This window comes from Apostichopus japonicus, chromosome 4, assembly GCF_037975245.1.
Source record: "Apostichopus japonicus isolate 1M-3 chromosome 4, ASM3797524v1, whole genome shotgun sequence".
Lineage (NCBI taxonomy): Eukaryota > Metazoa > Echinodermata > Holothuroidea > Aspidochirotida > Stichopodidae > Apostichopus > Apostichopus japonicus.
This window is the reverse complement of record NC_092564.1, coordinates 8818980-8840945: the sequence shown is the minus strand read 5'-3', so window position 1 is coordinate 8840945 and position 21966 is coordinate 8818980. Positions and strand designations below refer to the sequence as shown.

At 36.4% G+C, this 21966-nt stretch overlaps 1 protein-coding gene across 1 annotated transcript; it reads right to left on the bottom strand.

Moving 5' to 3' along the window:
* Positions 1-819: 819 nt before the first annotated feature.
* Positions 820-17314, bottom strand: LOC139966362 (3-hydroxyisobutyryl-CoA hydrolase, mitochondrial-like). The gene is made up of 9 exons (XM_071969285.1): positions 17156-17314; positions 12937-13120; positions 12298-12382; positions 11797-11930; positions 10277-10501; positions 8960-9046; positions 5769-5909; positions 2514-2633; positions 820-2118 (listed from the first exon to the last, which is right to left on the bottom strand). Exons 1-9 carry the CDS (start codon positions 17173-17175, stop codon positions 1969-1971), a joined length of 1146 nt encoding a protein of 381 aa, XP_071825386.1. The 5' UTR covers positions 17176-17314; the 3' UTR covers positions 820-1968.
* Positions 17315-21966: the final 4652 nt, after the last annotated feature.

Below are 21966 nucleotides of genomic sequence, written 5' to 3'. Positions count from 1 at the left end.
AAAATACTCGGCCCAAACTGACTCAAAAGTATATAGAGCCTTAGAATTAAACCAGAAATGTGGGTCCAAATAGTTCCCAAAATATTTGGCCCCACAAATTTGAGCCCAAAGAATGTGTCCAAAATGTATTTGAGGTGGAAATATAATTTGACCTAAAAATGTGCCCGAATATTTGGGGCCCAGGCGGTCCCGTAAAATGTAGGCCTAATTGTTGTTGAAAAGAATATGTACATGCTATGTAGTTACATCACCATACCAAGTATAAACTAAATTGGATATATTATTATTATTATGGTTTATTATTACTTTAAAACATTTTGGTTAGCCCCACCCACTCATTAATATTCAAGAGATGGGAACCAACACCAATAGGGCAATATTGCAAAGAACATGTAAATACTTTGTAGTTACATCACCATACCAAGAATGAACTAAATCAGATAAGAGATTTTATGAATTTTCTGTTAAGCCGGCCTACTCATTTATATGAATGATAGCCCCGCCACAAACAATAGGCATCATCTACTGACCCTGACCAACATATATACCAAGTTTGACATCAATCACTTATTTCCTTCTTGAGATACCATGTTTACAAGCTAGGGCATCACACATTCACACACACAGAAACACACACACACGCCAACTTGACTGCATCGGTTCCGATGGATTCAAGTAAAATAGTAAAATCCACACAAAAATGCTGGAGTTATGTTCGAACTTCTGCACTGTGCTTTCACCTATTTTGTTACTTGTTCTATTTGTAAATGATCAGTAAATAAAGCATAAAGGCTCAAAAAAGATATTCAGAAGAGCAGGTGTTGTTGTGTTTTGAATAAAAAACACTTTCAATATTTTATTCTTCAATTTCTCTAAGCATCCATAATAAAAACACACAGTCATTGTGTGCAAAATCACTGCCGATTGCCTTTTGAGTGAATTCAATAAATTAAACAACTATTGCTTAGATAGATCCTTTTGTTTCATTACTGTACTCTACTTTATAGATTCACTATCATTACTGAGCAATTTTGTACACAAAGGTATAAGAGGCTTTTGTTTTGATCAGTCAGAAATTAGCAAACAGTTTAGCCTCAATAAATTATGACAATATTAACTTCATCTATTTTGAGAATGTGTAGATACACATGTAGGCCACATGTTAATATTTGTTGTGAAAAATGAAAGAAGGGAGAAATCTTGATACTGTAAAACACTTTGTTGGTATATCAAAGCTGCATTTCGCATCATTGGACTTGATTCAGATAAATTGTCAACTCTACTGGTTTTACCAGCAGTTTTCATTTTTTTTCTCACACTCTCCTGGCTTTATGTGCTTGGTTGGCAGGTCTGTTGTTCCAATTCTACCATTCTTGACCAATAAACGATGGATAAGTTGTTCCTTTGGGAATATTATCTGTTACTTTAATTCACCAAAACTGCACCAGGAAATCCAAAATGAAGGTTTGTAAATGAATGATAAAGTTATTAAAGAAATTTGTGGATCACAAATGTTCCTACATTAGACTAAATGGTTAATATTTTGCACATTATGAGCAGCCAACTGGTTGCAGCCACATACATCTCTCCAGTGGAATGAGGGGTATCCAATTATGTACAAACATGATATCCCTTGATCAAAACCAAGGAAAAATACAGTTTGAAGATACCAAACTTAACAATATAGTTTCTGTTTCAGCATAGTGGATGATGATGAGAAAGTTTGTTTCAAATAAAATCAGCTGCTCTTAGTGATAACATAGATATTATCTTCATTAAATGTCTTAATGTAATGAAGTGGTCACACTTAATCGTCACTAAACAGAAACTTCTTGCAATCTCATGTTAAATACTATGACGTAAGTATCAATTTAGTCACATTATTTGGCAAACTTGAGAACAGAGTCAACTGAATAAAACTGCATCCCTCTAAAACTGCTGTAAGTAAAAACCTTCTCTGACAAGATTCTATTTGAGTTGCAAATCATTTTCTACTGGTCTAAAATGGTCGTCCACGATTTCTGGCGTGACCTCTTCTATCGTGGCAGGATTCCATTTTGGTTTACCATCTCTGTCTATCAACAGTGCTCTAACTCCTTCATAAAAATCTTTACCTCTCTGAAAAAGAAGAGAGAGATTTTATCTGCATTTGCTGCAAATATCTTAATAAGTAATGTCATAACCATGTCAACCAATTGATTTTGAAATAAATACCTAGATATCAATGTAATAGCATGATCCAAGTGCAGACAACTTTCATGAAATTCCTTCTATAGATTCACTCGGCCTGCAGTCACTTAACCAGTAAAATACATATCCTAATGATTTTATAAAGCTTGAATTGTGCATGTTTAGGAGATGTGGGTGTGACAAGTTACCAAAAACCAGGGGAATAATAGTTGTAAAGTCGTGTGAGAAGGGGCCTGTCCTTGATACAAAACTGCCCTTAGAACAACAACAGAACCAGCAACAAGTCTTCAATTAATTTCCCAAAGAATTGACTTTCTACTTACTATGCAACCTTGCGATATCCTGTACTCCATTTGTAAATCATCCTCAATGTCAAACGAGGCTCCCTCTCGTAACTGACGCAGAGTTATCTTTAGAGAGGTTGGGGACATTTTCCTTAGAGTCTATAAGATGGGAAAAAAGAGGAGATAAAAAAAGCCACGTCAAACCTAAGAACATTTCCCTGGATAAATGTGAATATATAATATCACCAGGGAATAAGAGCTGGGTATCAACAACAAATGAACTATTATTCCATATAACATTAATTAATATTAATTTCACATTAACAGTGACGTCACATCACATAAGTCACAGAGAAAAGACATCCCAAAACATTTAATGTTACAATAAATTTTGATAATAATAGGTCTCACAGCATTCTTCTGCGGTCGCCAAGCAAGACAATTATTCTCAATGGAGAAATGAGACGAATGATTTATTTTGGATGATTGCAATAAAAAAAAATATTAAAAAAAATGTAGTTTATGATCAATTTGGAGTTTCCAGCACATTAACTAACAGTTCAAGTCTACCTTCACACAACATAAAAACCGCAACCCATAACAACAACAACAATAAAGAATTTGGAACATGATTATCCTTGTGAAAGTTATTGCTGTTAAGTTTGTATCAAAGACTTTAATATGAAATTTCTTGGGAAGATTATGAACTAAAAGCCCTTGTCTGAGTTTTGTAAACATATTGAAAAATGTTTCTTGCTACACAGACTTGATACATAATTGCACAACTCTTCATATCATTATATAATTATGAAGCAAAAATCAAAGCAACCTTCCCATATTGAATTTATCACCAATTCCATTTGTATAACTTTTTCATATCACACCTCTCCAATGCCTGTAATAAAATTTCCATATATATCGATAAACAAGATTGTAAAGTTTTTGCCTCCAAGCCCGCATTTTAAGTCTTTAAAAAAAATGATATTTAATCATTAAAAAATTTGCTCTGAAAACTACTACAATTGTTGGAAGTGAACTATTAACCAGTCACGGCCAAAATTGCATAAGTTTTGTTTTATTCATAAGATGTTGAAAGGGGACATGCAAAATTAGTTTTTTACATCAAAGTGTTTACTTTCAAATGAATTCACACCCTGCACGCTATTTTAACACACACAAACCACATACTGAAGAGCATATACTGTAGTTTCATTACCAAACATTTGAATGAGTTATGAAATAGTAATTCCCTGTTAGCTTTCTGTCTCACACTCTCATTGCTGTATATATTATTTCTGGTTTGGTAGTAAAATGATGAGAACAAACATGAAATCGGATCTGGTGAAACAGAAGAACCTTTAATGGTAAAGTAAAACTTTGACCGTAAGGAATTTTATGTCCTAACTAGATGTATGTGAGAAATATCCGTTATGTGATATCGTCAAAGTCATTGTTTTGTCAGCACTGGCAGGGTTCGATAAAAACCGATGGATAATTTCAGAAAACTGTTGACGTGCTCCCGACAATAATCACTGTACCGACCCCACAAACTTTTACAGTTCCTATCAGTAACAATATCAAATCAAAAGCGATCACTTATATTATATTATATTTTGAACTTCACACCTATTGTCTTTAAACCTTAAACCAGGCTTGGGGTAATCGTAATCAGTAATCGTAATCGATTACAATCGATTACATTTTTTGAAGTAATCGTAATCGTAATCGATTACTTTTGTGAAAATTACAAAGTAATCGTAATCGTAATCGATTACAAGGGCAAAGTAATCGTAATCGTATTACATTTATGATTACAGTGAAATTTGAATGAGAAGGGCAAAATTAGTAGAAAAGATTAAAACTAATTCTTACTATTGGCTTTTAGTGTGACCAAAGAAGTGTTCCTGCTTCTAGAATTCTCTAGCACAATAAACTTATACTAAGAAGTACTGGGGATTTGATCGCCATATTCAAGGACTTTTTATCACCTGAATTATTCTGTTCAATGCTGCCTCTCAGCATTCACAATCCTTTTGCATACACAACTGGTTGTCTGTTTAAATGTCTGTTCATTCATACTTAGTAAAGATTCCTAAATCCTATTGGTCCATTCAGGTCAGCTGACCTTGGTTAATCCTGTGAGTAACGCACGGTAAAATTACGGGGCATCACTTTAATAAATCTTTGGTTATATGTAACCAAAAATGTTTTGTTTTATGATTTTTTCCCCCACACAAATGGTAGTGCATGAATGAACGGGGTTAATCAACAGTCTAGCGTGCGTTACTCACATGATTAATGCACTCCGGGTGTTAATGCTATCGCTGGATGCACTCGGGCTCCGCTACGCTGTGAGTAACGCACGCTAGACCGTTGATTAACCCCTTATTTAAATTGTATTTTTTACTGGACTTATGGGTTACACATCTTAAACGTGTTAAGGCATAAATGTGTAATGCCTGGTAGGAATTGTAGATATACTTCCACATTTTGTCCGTATATACTGTAAATGCCCTTCCTTTGCCCTATTTCATTGCCCTATTTCCCGGCAGAGAGTTATATTAAACAGATATGCAGAGGATTGTGCAAGTAACCACAATGTAATCATGATTGTAATCACGATTACATTACAATGTAATCGTAATCGATTACTTCAACTTTAGGCTGTAATCATAATCGTAATCATACATTCTCAAGTAATCGTAATCGATTACATTCAGATGTAATCGCCCCAAGCCTGCCTTAAACATAAATGAAGTAAAGCCCCTATAACAGATAATGATACAGCAGCAGTCATTTTAGTGCTTGATCAGGACTGGCTACAGAGCTTAAACTTTATTGCAAAAGGGGCGGTATGGCTAGCTTACATCAAAGATCATCTAAGGCTCATTTCGTACATTGACAAGCCATTCAAATCTAGAAGAGTCTTCAGGAATTTCAGACTATTATTTGCTGATGCTGGTATCTGCTCTACACACTAGAATCTTTTAGGCCTTCTTGAAATCTCCATCAGCCTTAGAAGGGATTGTACTGTTACAAGTTGAGAAGTGCCAAACAGATGCCAGCAATATGCATAAAAAACAGCACTTTACAGTAGAAACCATACCTCCCCCCCCCCCCTCTCCTCCTTCCACAACACCAACTTAGTTTTAACGATCAGGAGGAAACCTTACACAAATGGCTGAGGCTAAGATGGGCTGCCTGCATATTAATCAGAGCTAATAAAGATAGATGGCACCTATGATGTAACTTTTACTTAAAACTGATCATAAGCCTGGCTTATCCTTTCAATACCTCCAGTTGCTTCGTTGCCCAATCAGAGGCGTCATTGGCCAAAGCCTCACAAATTTCTTCCATCGTATCGGCTGCAAATAGTCTATCAATCTGTTCCTGGTGAGCCCCGAGAACAAATTGCTTCTCTTTATCAATCTGACACTGAGGAGAGGATCAAAATGATGGAAAACAGGAAAGGAAATAAATATCTGATAACTGAACATTTTGGGAAGACGAGCACGAGGTGTACCCACACATTTCCTTTCAAGCTCTCTTCCAATTTAAGTACTTCTAAAAACAATAGCAAACTAAAATTGCCAAAGGTGGTAATTTAAGCTTACATTAAGATACTTATTGATCCCAACTATTTCCCCAATGTTGAAGAGGCATGAAATTTTAAAAGACGGGAAAAGATGCTGAGGGGAGTAGTAGAAATTGTCTGTCAACCTTTTGGCTTGTCCTAGTTCAGTCAGCTAATTTCGAGGCCGACTTATTCGAAAATAAATGTCTATTGATATGTTCAGTGCAAACTCCAGTAGTTTGCTATCGAATACTTTGGCGTAAATTTCATTGCAGTGATGCAGATGTCACTGTCCTTAAAAGGTAAAAGACTATTGCATTACATGAAAGGATTGCAAGTATGTATGTTCTAGTGAGTTAAGGAATTCCCAGTTTGCTCAAAGGAGAAAACTAGATACTTCAAACTTTAACATTATTATGTTATTATTATTATGTCAATGCATGTCATACTGCTAATCTCTGATAATGCAGTTTTCAATGTGAGGATAAGGAGATTTTCAGAAAAGGCATCATGTGACATTGGAATTTAATATATGTTTGATTTAGCTTTGATTTTGTTTCCATAACATGACAGTTAATGAGCCTTTGGGTTTTACTGTCAAATTTTACCGATTCTGCCAAGTATTACTCAATTTACACCAAGTATTACTCAATTTACGATTGCAATTTACCAAAGTAAGGCTACCTTCCTAATTTTCTTTCAAGATATGGAAGTAAATTTCAACTTCCATCACCAAGAAGAATAAATAAATGTAAACAGACATACTGTTTCATCACAGCAGGTTTTCGCATTTGATGGTAAAATCTACCGAGTCTACGAAGGGTGAGGTTAGATACCCTGAAGGATTCACTTGAAGCCACTACACAACCTAATGCTTTACAGTTACTCAGTGACAAATATTATCCAATAACTTAAATATCAAGTTGAAATCAACCCAAACATTTGACTTAAAGAATGTAAAGTAGATACAAACAAGTTGAACATGTATGGTAAGAACTGAAATGGGTCATAAACATTGCCCCAAAAATGTTAGCAGGCAAAATATTGACAGAAGTTTCCAAAACAATGTTCCTGGTGGTTCTTGTTTTTTATCATTTGATTGTAAGTTCTATCAAGCCAGGTGAGGTTAGATATCCTGAAGGGTAATGTCATGACCAAATATGGGTCGCCCAGTTTAAATTTAGCGGGGGGGGGGGGGAGGGGTGGGGGTAATGGAGGGGACAGAAGAAATCATTGGTAAACAGTGATAGGAAGTATCAATGGAGTATACAGTGTGGTGATTTATATATAGTGAAATCACAACACTACCAAGGAAAGCAGCACACTAAAAGTAAAAGCTCAACCATAACTGAACATTTTTGGTCTTCCTAGCATAGTTTTGAGAAGGGATGGGAATGTGAGTGGGGATGAGGTGTGAGTGGGGATGGGTATGGGGAGGATTAACCATTAACACAACTAAAATCAATCTACATAACTAGAAGCTTTCGAATATTACTAACTGGATAACATCACGTCCCATTCTCTGTAATCTTGAGATAATTTGGATTCTTATTTATTATCAAGGCCACCTTTCATTCTGTACACTGCTATTATCAAGTTCAAACCACAATGTCAGATATCACGAATCGGATATTCATGGAATGGCATAACATACTGGTTTCTTATGAAACTTATATGAGTTGCAGTTCTGCAACAGCCATCAAAATATTTAGTGGATTTGTAAGCAACAAAGTGACTTTTGTTTTGAAGAGTAGAGAGTTACAACTTCTCTTCAGAGTCAGGAATGCAAAACAAACATATGGGGGGACAGGGATAGCCAAAACAAATTTTGATATTTAGACAAATATCAGCTTCATACTGCACTACAAAACTGAACATACTTTGAGAATCATATTGAATGTTTTCAATATTCACAGGAATGGAGCTGAATTTCCATCACTGGGGAAGCTCGTCCTAGGATGAAAACATCAGGCACTCGCACTTTTATGAACATTAAAACACAAGCTTGACTTGGATTCTATTACCAATTCTTTTTATACTCTCTCCTTCTCCCTCTCTCTCTCTGATCCACATTTGAAGGCAGCATAAGAAGCTCTAAGTTGTAAGACCTCCCAAACAGGCTTTACAAAGTATTTGTTCCTTTCTCAAGACTTCAGCCTATTTTTCACTCAAGAATTGATTGCATCATCCTGTAATATGGTTGATAATAACTATTACCACAATTCAAACAGATTCTGTTCTCATCCGACTGCTGGCAGACTTGTTTTGATTGAATACCAATTTATCACGTTGGATATAGTGCATGAAATATTTCAATTTTAAAGTTATGAAAACATCATTATATTTGTTGTTCTATTCAGCACAAAAGTCATGAATACAACTTTTGTACTGACACACATATGAAAGCGAAGGGGTTGGCAGGTTGGCCTTGAGCTTATTATACTAATAATATATATACTTTTTGTCCAAACAGGAGCAATAATATTGTACTAAACCTAGTCCTCGAATGAATAGTTACTTAATTTGCATAGAACACAAGTCATATGCATATTAAGCATAACATCCTGGTTATCTTTCCAACAAAGGAAACTTAAACTGATTCTTTGAAAGATGCTGTAACACTAATGCACCAAGTAAACCATATTTGTGTCTAAGCACAAAGGAAGCCTTGTGATGCCATCACCTAGTGGCAGTAAAATATTGACAGACCTGTTCATCTGTTACTGCCGACCCCTAGGGGGGCCAGTAGACCCCAGATTGAGAAAGATTGACATAGATGTAGGGTTTACTAAAGGTGCAATACTTCTGAGTGTTACTTAATATGCAAATGTCTCCTAAGTAACTCATAATATGTTGGCAGTTCCGACTACCATTCGTTCTACATCTTGCAGATAGGCCTTCCGATACTTACCTGATTGTGAAATTGACTAATGACATCATCAACTGCTTTGTACGAGGGATCTTTCAGTTCTAATAAAGCTTTCTCTAAGTCTGATATCTAAGATGAGAAGGCAAAGTGGAAAAAATGCAAATAACAGAAGAATGCAGAAATATATGGAAGGTAATACATGGTGTAATAAATAGAAGTTATTTCGTTTCTTAGAAGTGAATATGTTATGCATACAATAAAATGATCTGAGTAGTGCAAGATTCATCTCATACATCTAAAAACACTTATGCTGATAGACTAACAATTAAAGGTCTACAGACACCTAGCCAATTTGCCCCAATATTCAGTACATCTGTTGTGTGTGATAAACCCATGCAAAATCTGTTGAAATGTTTCAAAAGCTCTTTGTCCTTTCCAAGATATACAAATTTGAAGTTCTGATAAATCTGGGGAAACTCATTAAGTATGTGTAAACTACGATGTATCAAAATGTGTTAGTTTAGTCCTTTATTTTCATGATTTCTAATGCCTATTGGAATGATTAGGATAATTTTGTTCCTAGGTGTCTGTAAACCTTTAAGTGGCAATTGCATGGCTGCCACTTGTCAGACTTCCAAATGCACAGTTATCAATAAACCAAAGTACATTTGTGTGTACTAAAGTGTTTCACAAAAAGCCCAATATTTTTTTTTAAATCGACAAGTTTAGGACTTTTTTTTCAGCCTTTCCCAACATCGGGTTGATCTCATTTTTCAGATATGTAAGAAGGAAACCCCATAGAATATTACGTGAGTAAAGTATTATGTTTTTGTCAATGCTGTTTCAGTGTCACATTGTTCTACACTGGAATATCCCTTTAAATTACATGATCCATTATTCCCTCCAGAGTATCAATATATAGGTCCAATACACCAAGTGAGATGAGATATGTCCAAGCTGCGTTTCTGGACATACAGTTTGTCTTCTTAAATAAGGTTATCATATTTTGATCTTTCCTGATATTTGACTTGCATCATAGAAGATATAAAGCTTGGTTTATTTTGAAAACAAGTCTCTTCACATCTGTAACAGAACAGAGATAACGATCACTAAAAGAGTAGCGATAAGTATCAAAGTTTAAGCCGATCTTTACATGTTTCCTATGTACCAGACCACTGGCTTTTTTTAATTTTTTTTATTTTTTTATTATTGTCATCTTTAATGAGAGTAGTCTTGCTCAGTGCAGAAGCACTGCTTTCCAGAGGAGCCCTCAAGGTTACCCCTTTTAATCCCTTTTACCAAGTTTACCCCTTAGTCTGGCAAACAACCCTCCACTTGGCCACCACAGATTATACTCACCTTATTTGATTCTACAAAGTGAGTAGCATATCCTGAATGAAGAACATCCCTTCCTTTTAATCTGAATCCTGTTAATGCTAGATATATTCCAAGCTGTCCGGACATCCTTGGCAAAACGAAACCTCCTCCAACATCTGGGAAAAGACCGATACCCGTCTCTGGCATTGCAAACAGAGTCTTTTCTGTGGCCACACGGTATTTACCGTGGACAGATAATCCTACACCCTGAAAATAAGTGTAAAATCACTGAATAAGAGCATGAACTATTACACGGACACCACCAAGTGACGAGAAGAAGAAAAGAGAAAAAGCAATAAGAATTCTATTAAAAAATGTATAACTAAATTTCTTTTCAGGTGTATATTAGATTTATTTGTTACAGCATGTCTTTACTTTCTGTTGTATAACAGTCAATTTAATCCTCTTAATAGCATTGTTTCTCAACCTTGTGTGCCACTTTCCCTTTCATTTCCTGAGTACTTTAATATTATATATCGATTGAAGGATTGGGTTTCTAAGTTGGACATCTCTTTGAGACAAGGTCAGGATCATTACTCAACATGAAATCTTGTCCTAAATAGATCAGACAGAAACAAAACAACTTTAATTCACAGCTGCTTTATTTGAACACAAAGGAAAAGCAAAGCAGGAGAAAAGGGGGTAATTAATGAATCAGAAAACAAAGGTAAAAAAAAAATGGATACTGTGCAAGGGATCTTTGTAATATTTTACTGACAAGGCACGACTCAGGGGTATGAAAGAGAATGTCTAACTTTCTAGTTACTTTAGACTTTAAACCATCTTTTTTTACATCTTAAAGAAGATATTTCAATGACCTTTGTTCTATCCCAATCCTTGCTGTAAAGTTTCTGTATCACTTAATGCAAACAACATCCTGTTGTTATATTGCCAAGATCTGACTTTGTAAATGTTTGAGGAAAGTTTTACCAATATACCTGGCAATAGCAAGCAACTACACAATCATGACCATTGAGGTGAGAATTTCTTTAATAATAATAATAATAAATGAGACTTATATAGCACCAAATCAGTAAACAAAAGTTACTGCTCAAAGCGCTTTACAAAGAAAGTAAATTTATTTACAAAAGAACAAGTGAAAAAATGGGTCTTAAGTAGACTTTTGAAAGTCTTTATTATGTAGATATTACCATTCATTTAAAACTTCATATGATTGATTCATTTCTCCACAACATTTGACAAATAATGTGTACAAATTAAACAAAAAGAACAAACAATGTTCAGTAGCTCTGGTGTAACATAAATTGAGAGCATGGTGGTCATGTGGTTAAAGGCAACAGAATTGCATTCTAAGAATTGCAGGTCCGAGTCCTGGTCAGATCATTATGTTGTGTCCTTGGGCAAGACCCTTAATCTCCATTCCCTTTCTTTAAACTTGCTATCATGATGCCATTTAAAGTACAGCAATTTTTTTCAGTCACAGATTGCCTACCACCATTTAAAGCAAAATACTTTATCAGCAAACAATAACAAATACTCACCCCTCCCATTGATATACCATGAACAAGAGCCACAAAGGGTTTTTTCATGGTAGCTATTTTGTGATTTAGTATGTATTCTTCATAGAAAAAGTCTCTAGCAAGTGGTTGGCCATCCTTTCCAGCCTCAGTTACCGCTGGCAACCAAAAATAAAAATAAACTCTGTTACTAATACTGAAAATACTTTTACAGGAAAAACTTGAACAAAAGTAATATATACTAACTACAGTATGTTATTCACGTAATTATTAACTCACAGTTTGCTTCTGCCTATTCCTTTATGTATTCTGTCCATTTGTGTTCAGCTAGAAACTGTTTCATCAAGTACCTCTTAAAGGGTATGCCTAACCACAGCTCTCCATATGTAGAAGCAATTAGACAATCCCCTTCATATCTCCCATGGGGGTTTTTAAGGTTTATTTTGAATAGTCAATATGCTGTGTCCTTGATGCCCTATGACATGAGAGAAAAAAAAACATTTTTTATCAGTCTGTAGAGTGTACCTTTAATGTCTCCTCCAGCACAGAAAGCTTTCTCTCCTGCTCCTTTAATGATGACAAGAGAAGTATCCGGATCTGAGTCCCATTCCTGTCAAATGAAATCAAATGTGTGAGTTCCAACCAAATAATGGAGGCTAACAAGTTACTAGTTCTGCAAAAGTCATTTACATAAAACCACTTTATAACAGTCAGGGTGAAAATTGCTACCTTTCCCAAGAAAAGCCTCACTGGCAACAGTTAGTTTATCCATGTAATATGTCACCACCTGGATTATCTGAACTAGATCTTGAACCAAAGAAATTTAATTTAACAGTTTTCCCTTTATTGTACTCTTTTTTTTTCTTAAATCATCTTATCTACACACCCATTACTAATGTATGTATCCTATCAGGGAAATCTTTAACACATTATATTCTACACTTAGCTACATAGTTACCTTCCATGCTTTGATAAGCAGCTTTGATAAAGAAACTTGTGTCACATAATGAAATCAAGCAGAATATTTCCAAGAAAAATATGGAAGCAAATTTTTACAGTCTTAAAGTAGCTAAAGGCATACATTACAGCCACTAAACTTACAAACTGATGTCACATTTTTATCTCATGGAATTTTCCTTAATGTTGATGACTTTGTTCACAAACCTTCAGCTTGGGGGTTATAGCTCTGATCATAGACAAATTTAAAGAGTTGAGTGCTTTTGGTCTGTTCAATGTGATGACACCTTTACCATTGATGGACTCAAGAAGAACCTCATCAGTGGCTGTCGAAGACGATGAAGACATTTTTAGATGCTTCACAATTGTCTGCAGTCTCCTGAGGTGCATTCTGGAAATGATAATGGACAATAAGTGGTGAGCTGTTGTAACCACCAAGAGAAGGGAGAGGATGGGAAGGGAATAGAGGAGAAGGGAAGGGAAGGGAAGGGAATGGAGGGAACAAAGGAGAAGGGGAGGATAATAGAAAGGAAAGGAAGGGTATTGTATGACTCAAGATGTTCACTAAAAAATTACCAGTGCAAAAATGCACTTTGCCTCCTCTTTCCAACTTTCTGATTACATTACTCTCATGACTGGTTCCTTTAGGGACAGTAACTTACGACTGACTCCTTTAGTCCAACACATTACTAGAGATGTCAAGACTGCAGTTGGTTTGAGATTAAAGAGAAGGATACATGTACAGTATATTGGATTATACAATAGTATGGCTCTGTAGACTCTAGTGGGTACATGAGATAAGCTGTTTTACAGTAAATATTGGGACTGTCTTAACTCTGATAAGTCCTCATTCATAAAGTACTGTATATAGCAAATTCTTGGTCAAGATGTTGATTTAGACTTTGGCTGGTACTTAAAGTACTTAAAAGGATAGTCTACTGTAGGTGAATATTTATGTTGGACTGACAAAAGAGGAAAAACATCTAAGCATCCTGATTGCATTTAAATTTCCAATCATTTCCTGATGTTGCTTGGGATGGTACTTTAACATTACAAAATAGGATTACTTTGAAGGTTGGCTTTCAGGTTAAAGCTGAAATCAAACATAGCCAATAAACAGCACTTGTTTTATCTAGTTACAAACACACATGAAGATCAATTACATTGTCCTTACAGTATTAGGTTTAAATCTTAAACACAGAAAGTAGAATTAAAGTAGCTTCATTTGGCAATCCTTGAATTCCTTTATGGCTGGTTAATCATAAATCAGAATGTATACTTGTAAAGATATCCACTTGTTACTCACCATTACCAACCATTAAATCACATACGATTAACCAACCCTACTTAGGCTACATAAAATTCATGTGTCCAGTTTTATATTAATACAATGGGCTCTAGCTTCAGCCTATATTATGAATGCATGGGGAGTACTTCAAACTATAGTTTTATATTAACAAAATGGACTCTAGCCTAGACCTACTGTATGTTGTGAATGCATGGGGAATACTTCAAATTATAGTTTTATATTAACAAAATGGACTCTAGCCTAGACCTACTGTATGTTGTGAATGCATGGGGAGTACTTCAAACTATAGTTTAATATTAACACAATGTGCTCTAGCCTTTGCATATAGTTAGTCACATCATTTTTAGATTTGCTTGTTACAGTACAAATGACAAGTTTTATAAGTGAATTATAAGTGACCTTTAGTCATAGAAATTGAACACAAGACCAAGACTGAGACTATACTAGTGCTTTTGAAGTGAACCCATTTGGTCTTTTCACAAAACTCCTCAAAGACTATACATGTACAAACACTGTTTACCATCTCCCATCTGTGTAGCGAATTGGCCCCAATGAAAAGTATTCTTTCATGACTCAGTGATGTAAACTATGCACACAAGTGCAGCACATCATGATAACCTGATACAAAACGCTGAACTGAACTTGCTTCAAATTAACTCACTTCAAAGCATGGCACTATATATACAATCACTTCAAGAGTAAATTTCAAAACATGAACTTACATGTATGCAGAATCTCCAACTTTCACTTTGATGCACATGCAACTAATCATGTACGCAAACATAGGCTTACTATATGGATGTCCTCTTTTATCTTTTTAGAACGTTCAGGTGGGTTTATACAAATTTACAAATGTCTGAACTTTCAAGGAGTGCCAACCAAATTATGATATATGGATGTAATCTTTTATCTTTCTTAAGCAATCAAGCAGGTTTATAACAATTTAAAAGCGCCTGGACTTTTATGTAGTACCAACCAAATTATAATTTAAAAAAATGGAAACTACTTTCCAGACAACGCTTCGAAGTGCTGTATTAAGCTCTATATAAGTGTAATTTATTATTATTATTATTAGACAGTGGATTGACCATCTGCTGCCAGTATGAGCACAGAAGCAGACATAGTTGATAACTAGTAATATTCTTTCCATTATTCTGATCATTCTCAGCACAATCCAGTTTTCATTGACATTATGTAGGTACCCTCCAAAGTTCAAAGTCACTGTTTCCCCAAGAAGGGGAGGGAGACCCTTCAAATTAGACCCTTCATCACTTCCATGCCAGCTTATACTCTTTTCGCAAGGTATGATATGATAACACTCTACAAACAATGACTCAATTGAAAAATGTTTTTTGTAGAAAACAAAATGTCCTGATTATTAAAACTAAAAAATCATCACTTTAAAAAGAAAATACATGGCAAAGTCAGATGGAACATGCAGCTCCTGTAGGTTATGGCAGAATTCTGTGGGGAGAGGTAAGTTTACATTATTAAGCTTATTTCGCAAAGTGTGCCATCAAACGGGACTTACCTTTTAGCATTGCATTATCTGACAAACTATTCTTAGTGGGAACAGTATTTTCCTAACCCAACATTCCTAGTGGCATACTACAAGTATATATGCAAAGCTTCATAACATACCCTCACTTTGGAAATGTTCACTTTGCTACCTATTTATCGACAATGGAACTCAACTCTAAGGGCATTCTCTGCTTTGCATTTACTGCCTACAAATTCCCATCCTTGTATTTGTAGTCACTCAATAATAGCTTTCTCCTATTTCATCTCTAAAAGTTAGGCATAGTCTCTAGCTGTTAAGTTCAGTCATACTAATTAGCGTCAACAGGCCGATTTCACGACAACTCAAGGCAACTCAAGACAACAAGTTTAAATACCATCAAATACAATGGTTGTAATCAGAGTGTATCTGGAAACACGTTTAAAACTGACTGAAACCATCGTGTCTTCTTTTTTCCACGGGGAAAAAAATGTGTTTTTCGTAAAAATAGTCAAATTTCTCCGTCCGTAGAATTGGACGACGTGATGCTATTGCGCTTGCGCAATGACTTTGGACCGCACCATTATGATATGGGTTGGTTTGTGTTAGGGTTTGCGAACTACCTTTGTGTACAGTGTTGGTAAGGTGCAGAGCCGAATATTTAGAATATACGGCTCTGGTAAGGTGGGTTGACGTAGTAAGAAAGCACCAAAGTAGTATGATGAATGAACTGCAAATCAAATCATTGAATGTTTTTAGAATAATGAATATTTCTTATTGTTTTTCCATTGTAATCTGCATATGTTTTTATTAATATTAATAGAGTCTTGCTAATTATTATTTTGCCTGGTTTTATTATTCTCTCCGTGTATTTTATTCTGTATAAGTCTTTGCTTATTTTACTTTTGACGTCTTGTAAAGACATTGACACGAGTGCTTGAGCACCATTCTCGACTTAAAAATTGCACTTATCTGTAGTGTAATGGTGCGGTCCAATGTCATTGCGCAAGCGCACTAGCATCACGTCGTCCAATGCTACGGACGGAGAAACTTGACGATTTTTACGACAAATATATTTTTTCCCGTGAAAAATATGTATGCACGCTGGTTCCAGTCAGTATTAAACGTGTTTCCAGATATACTCTGATTACATCCACTGTATTTGATGGTATTTTAAACATGTTGTCTTGAGTCGTCGTGAAATCGGCCTGTTGACGCTAATTAGTATGACCCGTTAAGTTTGGTATTTCATTCAGCAAGTAACTTAGGCATGGGCCTAATTAGACTAAATTAGTAAGGTTTAATGCACATCACACACACATTAAAAAGTGAGCCTATGCCTAATTCTTCGCACTACTAATTATTAACTGGGTACTAGCGTTTGGCCGTCCGTCTCCTTAAATACAGTAATCGTTCCCCTAACGAGGTTGTGAACGGGAAGGAACATAGGGCCTAACCTAATTGACACATGCCATTATTCGTGTTAGACCGGTTCCACGATGAGTACTATTACACAGCGGGTAGCTGGTAGACTAATTTCAACTCTAACGTTACACCGTGGTCATTCAAAGATACAGATTTAGGATAACGATGGAGCTCTTATAAATAAAATATTTTACCTTTGAAAATGGTTAAACATTTTTGATAATGATACACGATTCAGAGCTGGCTTTCGCTCAGGCTTTCCCGGGTGTCATACAAGTTGGTTACCAGAACGTGTTGATGTACATGCCAACTGTTATGCAACAATCTGCTAAATACACAAACACACACTACTTGTCTAAGCAGGTGTTCTTGAAGGGTGCTGTCTTGATTGAATTTGAATTTATTGTCCACAATCGGAAATTCGGCTTACACAGGTCGTAAACGCAAAAGAAAAGAAAAAGGAAAAGCAATAGTATAAGTTTCAATAGACTGCGATATTACACATACAATAATACAAACATATATACAGCAAGTCCTACAAATAAGAAACTTCAATCTTCTCACTTGTGAATTAAATATATGGATAGAATTAGGCACAGATGAGTATCTGTAGCGGGCCCTAAGTATACGTGGTGGGCATAGACGCAGTCTAGAGCGGTTGTAATTGTAGTGCTCAAACAAAGGGTGTGTTGGGTCTTGCATGATTTTTTTTTCAATCTATTGCAGACTCTCTCATGATACAAGCACTCTAACGAAGGTAAGTGAGTGCCAATTACCCGGTGAGCAACTTTCCTAGATTGCTCAAGCATCTTCACATCGATTCTTGTACCATTGGCAAAGTAACAAATTATGTTGTACATCAAAACACTTTCAAAGAGGGATTTATAAAACAAGGTCATGATTGTTTTATCGACTCTGAGGTTCTTCAGTTTTCTCAAGAAATACAGCCTCTGGTTTGCTTTCTTGTGGACAATTGTGGCATTACTAGACCAGTCAATTGTTGTTACGCAGCATGGTTCATAAGTACTTATATTTATCTACGTGTTCTACTTGTTCCCAATGAACATAAATGGGAGCGTAATTTACTGGCTTGCGACGGAAATTTATAATCAGCTCCTTAGTTTTCGACACATTAAGTTGTAACAAATGATCATCACACCACTGTACAAACCTTGCAACCGTGGTGACGTATATGAGTCAATGTCATCTGATAGGTAACCAGTAATGACAGTATCATCGGCATATTTGATGACGCTACAATCACTGGTCATACTCTGACAGTCGCTGGTAGGCCTATACAGGGAAAAAATCCAGGGGGAGAGGACAAAGCCCTGAGGCGCACCTACACTTAAAGTCATTTCCCCTGAGTAGACGTCGCCTATACCTTCACCCTCTGAGGTCTATATCTAAGGAAATCATGAATACATAGGGTAATTCGAGGGGATACACCGTATGCGATTAATTTAGTTGTAAGTTAATGTGGGGACAATTGTGTTGAATTCACTAGAAAAGTCTATAAAAGTAGATCTCGCATACTGTCTATCTTTATCTAAATGAGAGTAAACTTTGTGCAGATATGTCAGCACCTCATCATCAACCCCCCCCCCCTCCCTGCCCTATAAGCAAACTGTATGGGGTCAATGAACTAATCTGTAATACTGAGAAGGCGATTCATTATAAGTCTTTCGAAACATTTGATGACGTTACAGGTAAGTGAGACGGGCCGAAAATCATTATAGGCTCAGTTGCATTCTTTTTCTTGGGGAAGGGTATTACTAATGACGTTTCCACAGTCGTTGAATTGAGCCGCTGTCTGAAGAACATTGCCAGGTTTTGTGAAAATCCCGGCCAGTTCAGTTTTGCAGAGTTTAAGGATCTTATTGCATAAACCGTCAGGGCCTTCAGCTTTGCTGGTTTTCAATGATCCAAACACTACCCTAACTTCATGTTCAGTAAAGCAAATCTCATTGTTGAAACCATTTTCCATTAATTCACTAATCAACCCACTCGATCATAACTACATTGTTCTCAGTTGTAAAGTCCTTTCGAATCTACTAAAAAATTCATTCAACTCTTCCACGAAAGTTTGTGTGACCTCTTACCCGGGGTCACCGACTTCTGTCTGTATCCAGTCAGCATTTGCATCGTTTTCCATGCACCAGCAGAATTATTTTCAGCAAAGTTTCTTTCTAATTGGTCTCTGTATGTTTGTTTACATTCTTTGAGTTTTAGATGCATTTCTGTACCTCTTTCACCCTTGTTTTGTTACCTTCCATCAGAGCTTCATCCTTTTCATCCAAATCTCTAAGTTCCTTTGTGACCCACGGCATATTATTCGGATAGATCTTGTAGGTCTGTAGAGGGATGATTGTGGCGACACAGAAGTTAACATAGCTAGTGACAATGTCCGTTGCCTCGTCAATTGAATTAGCTGATGAGAACAATGGATCCCAGTCGGTGGTATCCAGGGTGGCCCACTAAACAGGCATTTGTTGGTATAAATTCCAGTGTCGTAGGAAGGTACTTTTGAGTGGAGGGGGGCTGAAGACTGATGGCCGGCCTGGGGAGGGGTCTAAGGGGAGGGGGTGTCCCCCTCCCCTTTGGAATTTTTTTGGCATTTCCAGGTGGCCTCAGATGCAATGTGGTGCAATGTAGCACACTTCAACACCCACTCCATTTTGTAAAACTTTTGCATTTTCACCTGGCCTTAGATGCAATTTGGTGCTCCAAATGAGATTTTATTCTCATTTGGAAATGAAGAAGGGGTTTTCTGACTTGCGAAGCGGGGGCGGAATGATACTTCCGCCCTCCATATTTTTCACTGGGGGCTGGCGCCCCCCCCCCCCCCCAGCCCGCCCCCGGTTCCTACGCCCTTGATAAATTCTGTTTTATTTTTAAATAATTTGTGCACGAAAAGCTACAGTTGTGTCGTAACTGCCTGGATAAAAATCGCCCAGTGCTATTTACAGGATAATTTTCCGCAGAAGTTTAGTCTCACTTGTTATAGTGCAAGTAGTTGGTATCATGACGCTAAATTCGCGGTTGTAGCTCTTATACGAGCATTTATGTTCTTTCAAAGGATAGCGGTGATAAAAATTATCGCCGATTTGCACAGTGGTTTAGTTCTATACTTCAGCTATGTGATTTCATGACAGTTTGACCAGATTCTGCCAAAAATAGAAAGGATTACACTCGTAAAGGTCGGGAGTCAATCTGCCCGTAAGCAAGAAAACAAGTTTCCCTAACTGCGCTCATGTGTTGAAGACTATTGTTTAAATCAGCTAAATGGGTGGAATAATACAAGAAAATGTCTTAAAATACAACATAGATGTTTTCCTGTTCCTCTGTGACAGTTTTGACCGTTTCCGTGGAGGTTTTTGTAGATAAAAATGTGATTGAAAAAGTGGTAACAATTTGACTTATGAGCATAGCAACTACAGTGTCTATCAACGCAGCTGCATATATATTACCCAGTCTACGCGAATTTAGGGGACACGTGTGAAGTTACTGTACACTACTACCTAAATTGTGTCTGTAAAATATTCCCGGTTTTCAATGAATGTTACATTTATGATGACGTCAGCTACTAGGTGCAGGCCTAAATGTTAATCCATTGTTCTTGTTGTCGTCGTTTTTTATTATTAATATTATTCGAATAACGCGACCAAAATCGTTTTTCTAACTTCCGTATCAACCACTGATCATCCGGGATGGCATCAGCATCATTTCTTTGATCTTTCGTAATGCATTGTAAAAATGTTATGAATTTTGAGTCCATCAATATTTTATGTACTAAGTTTATGTTGTATCTCTGAGGAACTGACCTGTGTGTTAAATTAAGTAGCGCTGCATTTGAGGCTGCTACCAGCCCGGGCTGATTTCTATTTCACATTTAAATTTTGAGAATTGATATTTTAAACACATGCCTCACTGGCCTTTGAAGTTTGTCCCCACCCCCCATACCCACTCCCCTCCTCCAAATGAAAAATTGCCGGTATTTCCATTTTAGAATAAGAACGTGTCGATTAGCTGAAAACCATTCAAATATGGCAATTTGATTATGCTACAGATGCACAGAGGAACAGTTTTGTCAGGAAGTTTTGGGTTATTGTGTGCTACCCAGGCTTAATTGTTTCTCACCCCACCCCAACTCACTTCGGCTTGGAAAATATATCTTATTTTCGATCATATTTGTAGTTCCCAATTTGTCACGAGGCTTTTGTTGTATCACAAAGAAATAACCTATTTGTATGGTTTCTCTCTCATCTCATTAACGTGGCTTTGTACCACACCGTGTACAAGAGCCCATAGAAATACATAAGATTGAATAGCGCTTGACAGCAGAAATCAGAATTTAACAGATGGCGGCGTCATTCTGTCTCGGGCAGAGCCGTACACTGATGTTGGACACTGCGTTTCTGAAATTTGGGCAATGAAAACATACGTGATTAATACAAAATGAAATATTATAAGTTAAAAGTTAGCTTTCATCATTTCATGCAGAAATTCAGAAATTGGTTATATTCATGATAGTTTCAGACTAAAAATTCAGAGTTCAAAGGTGCATTTCCAACAAAAAATTTTGATTATCTTTTTCTGGAATGGACGGTGGGGCGGGGGTAATGTGCGTTTTGAACTGTAATATATCATTAGTTCGTACCATAATAAGGGATTTCATCGAGAAATTTCATGATCTAAAACTCGTTCTCAAATGAAATTCCCGTTTTCTTTCCTCCACGTCTGATCAGTTTTATCTGACATCGCTCCGAAAGTTATCATTGCCCTACATCGGACTTTGGTTGAACGACTGATATTTGTTTACGAATGACATACACGTATGGGGTACCTGTTGTATAGCTGTAGGCCATGTATGGTAACATGTACAGACTATAGACATAGTATAAGTCTAGTCATGATAAGGGACAACGTCCCATAACCGAGGAAGGATGTGTCATCCTCCCTGAAGAAATGAACTACAGTTGATAATGGATAAGCATATTTAAAC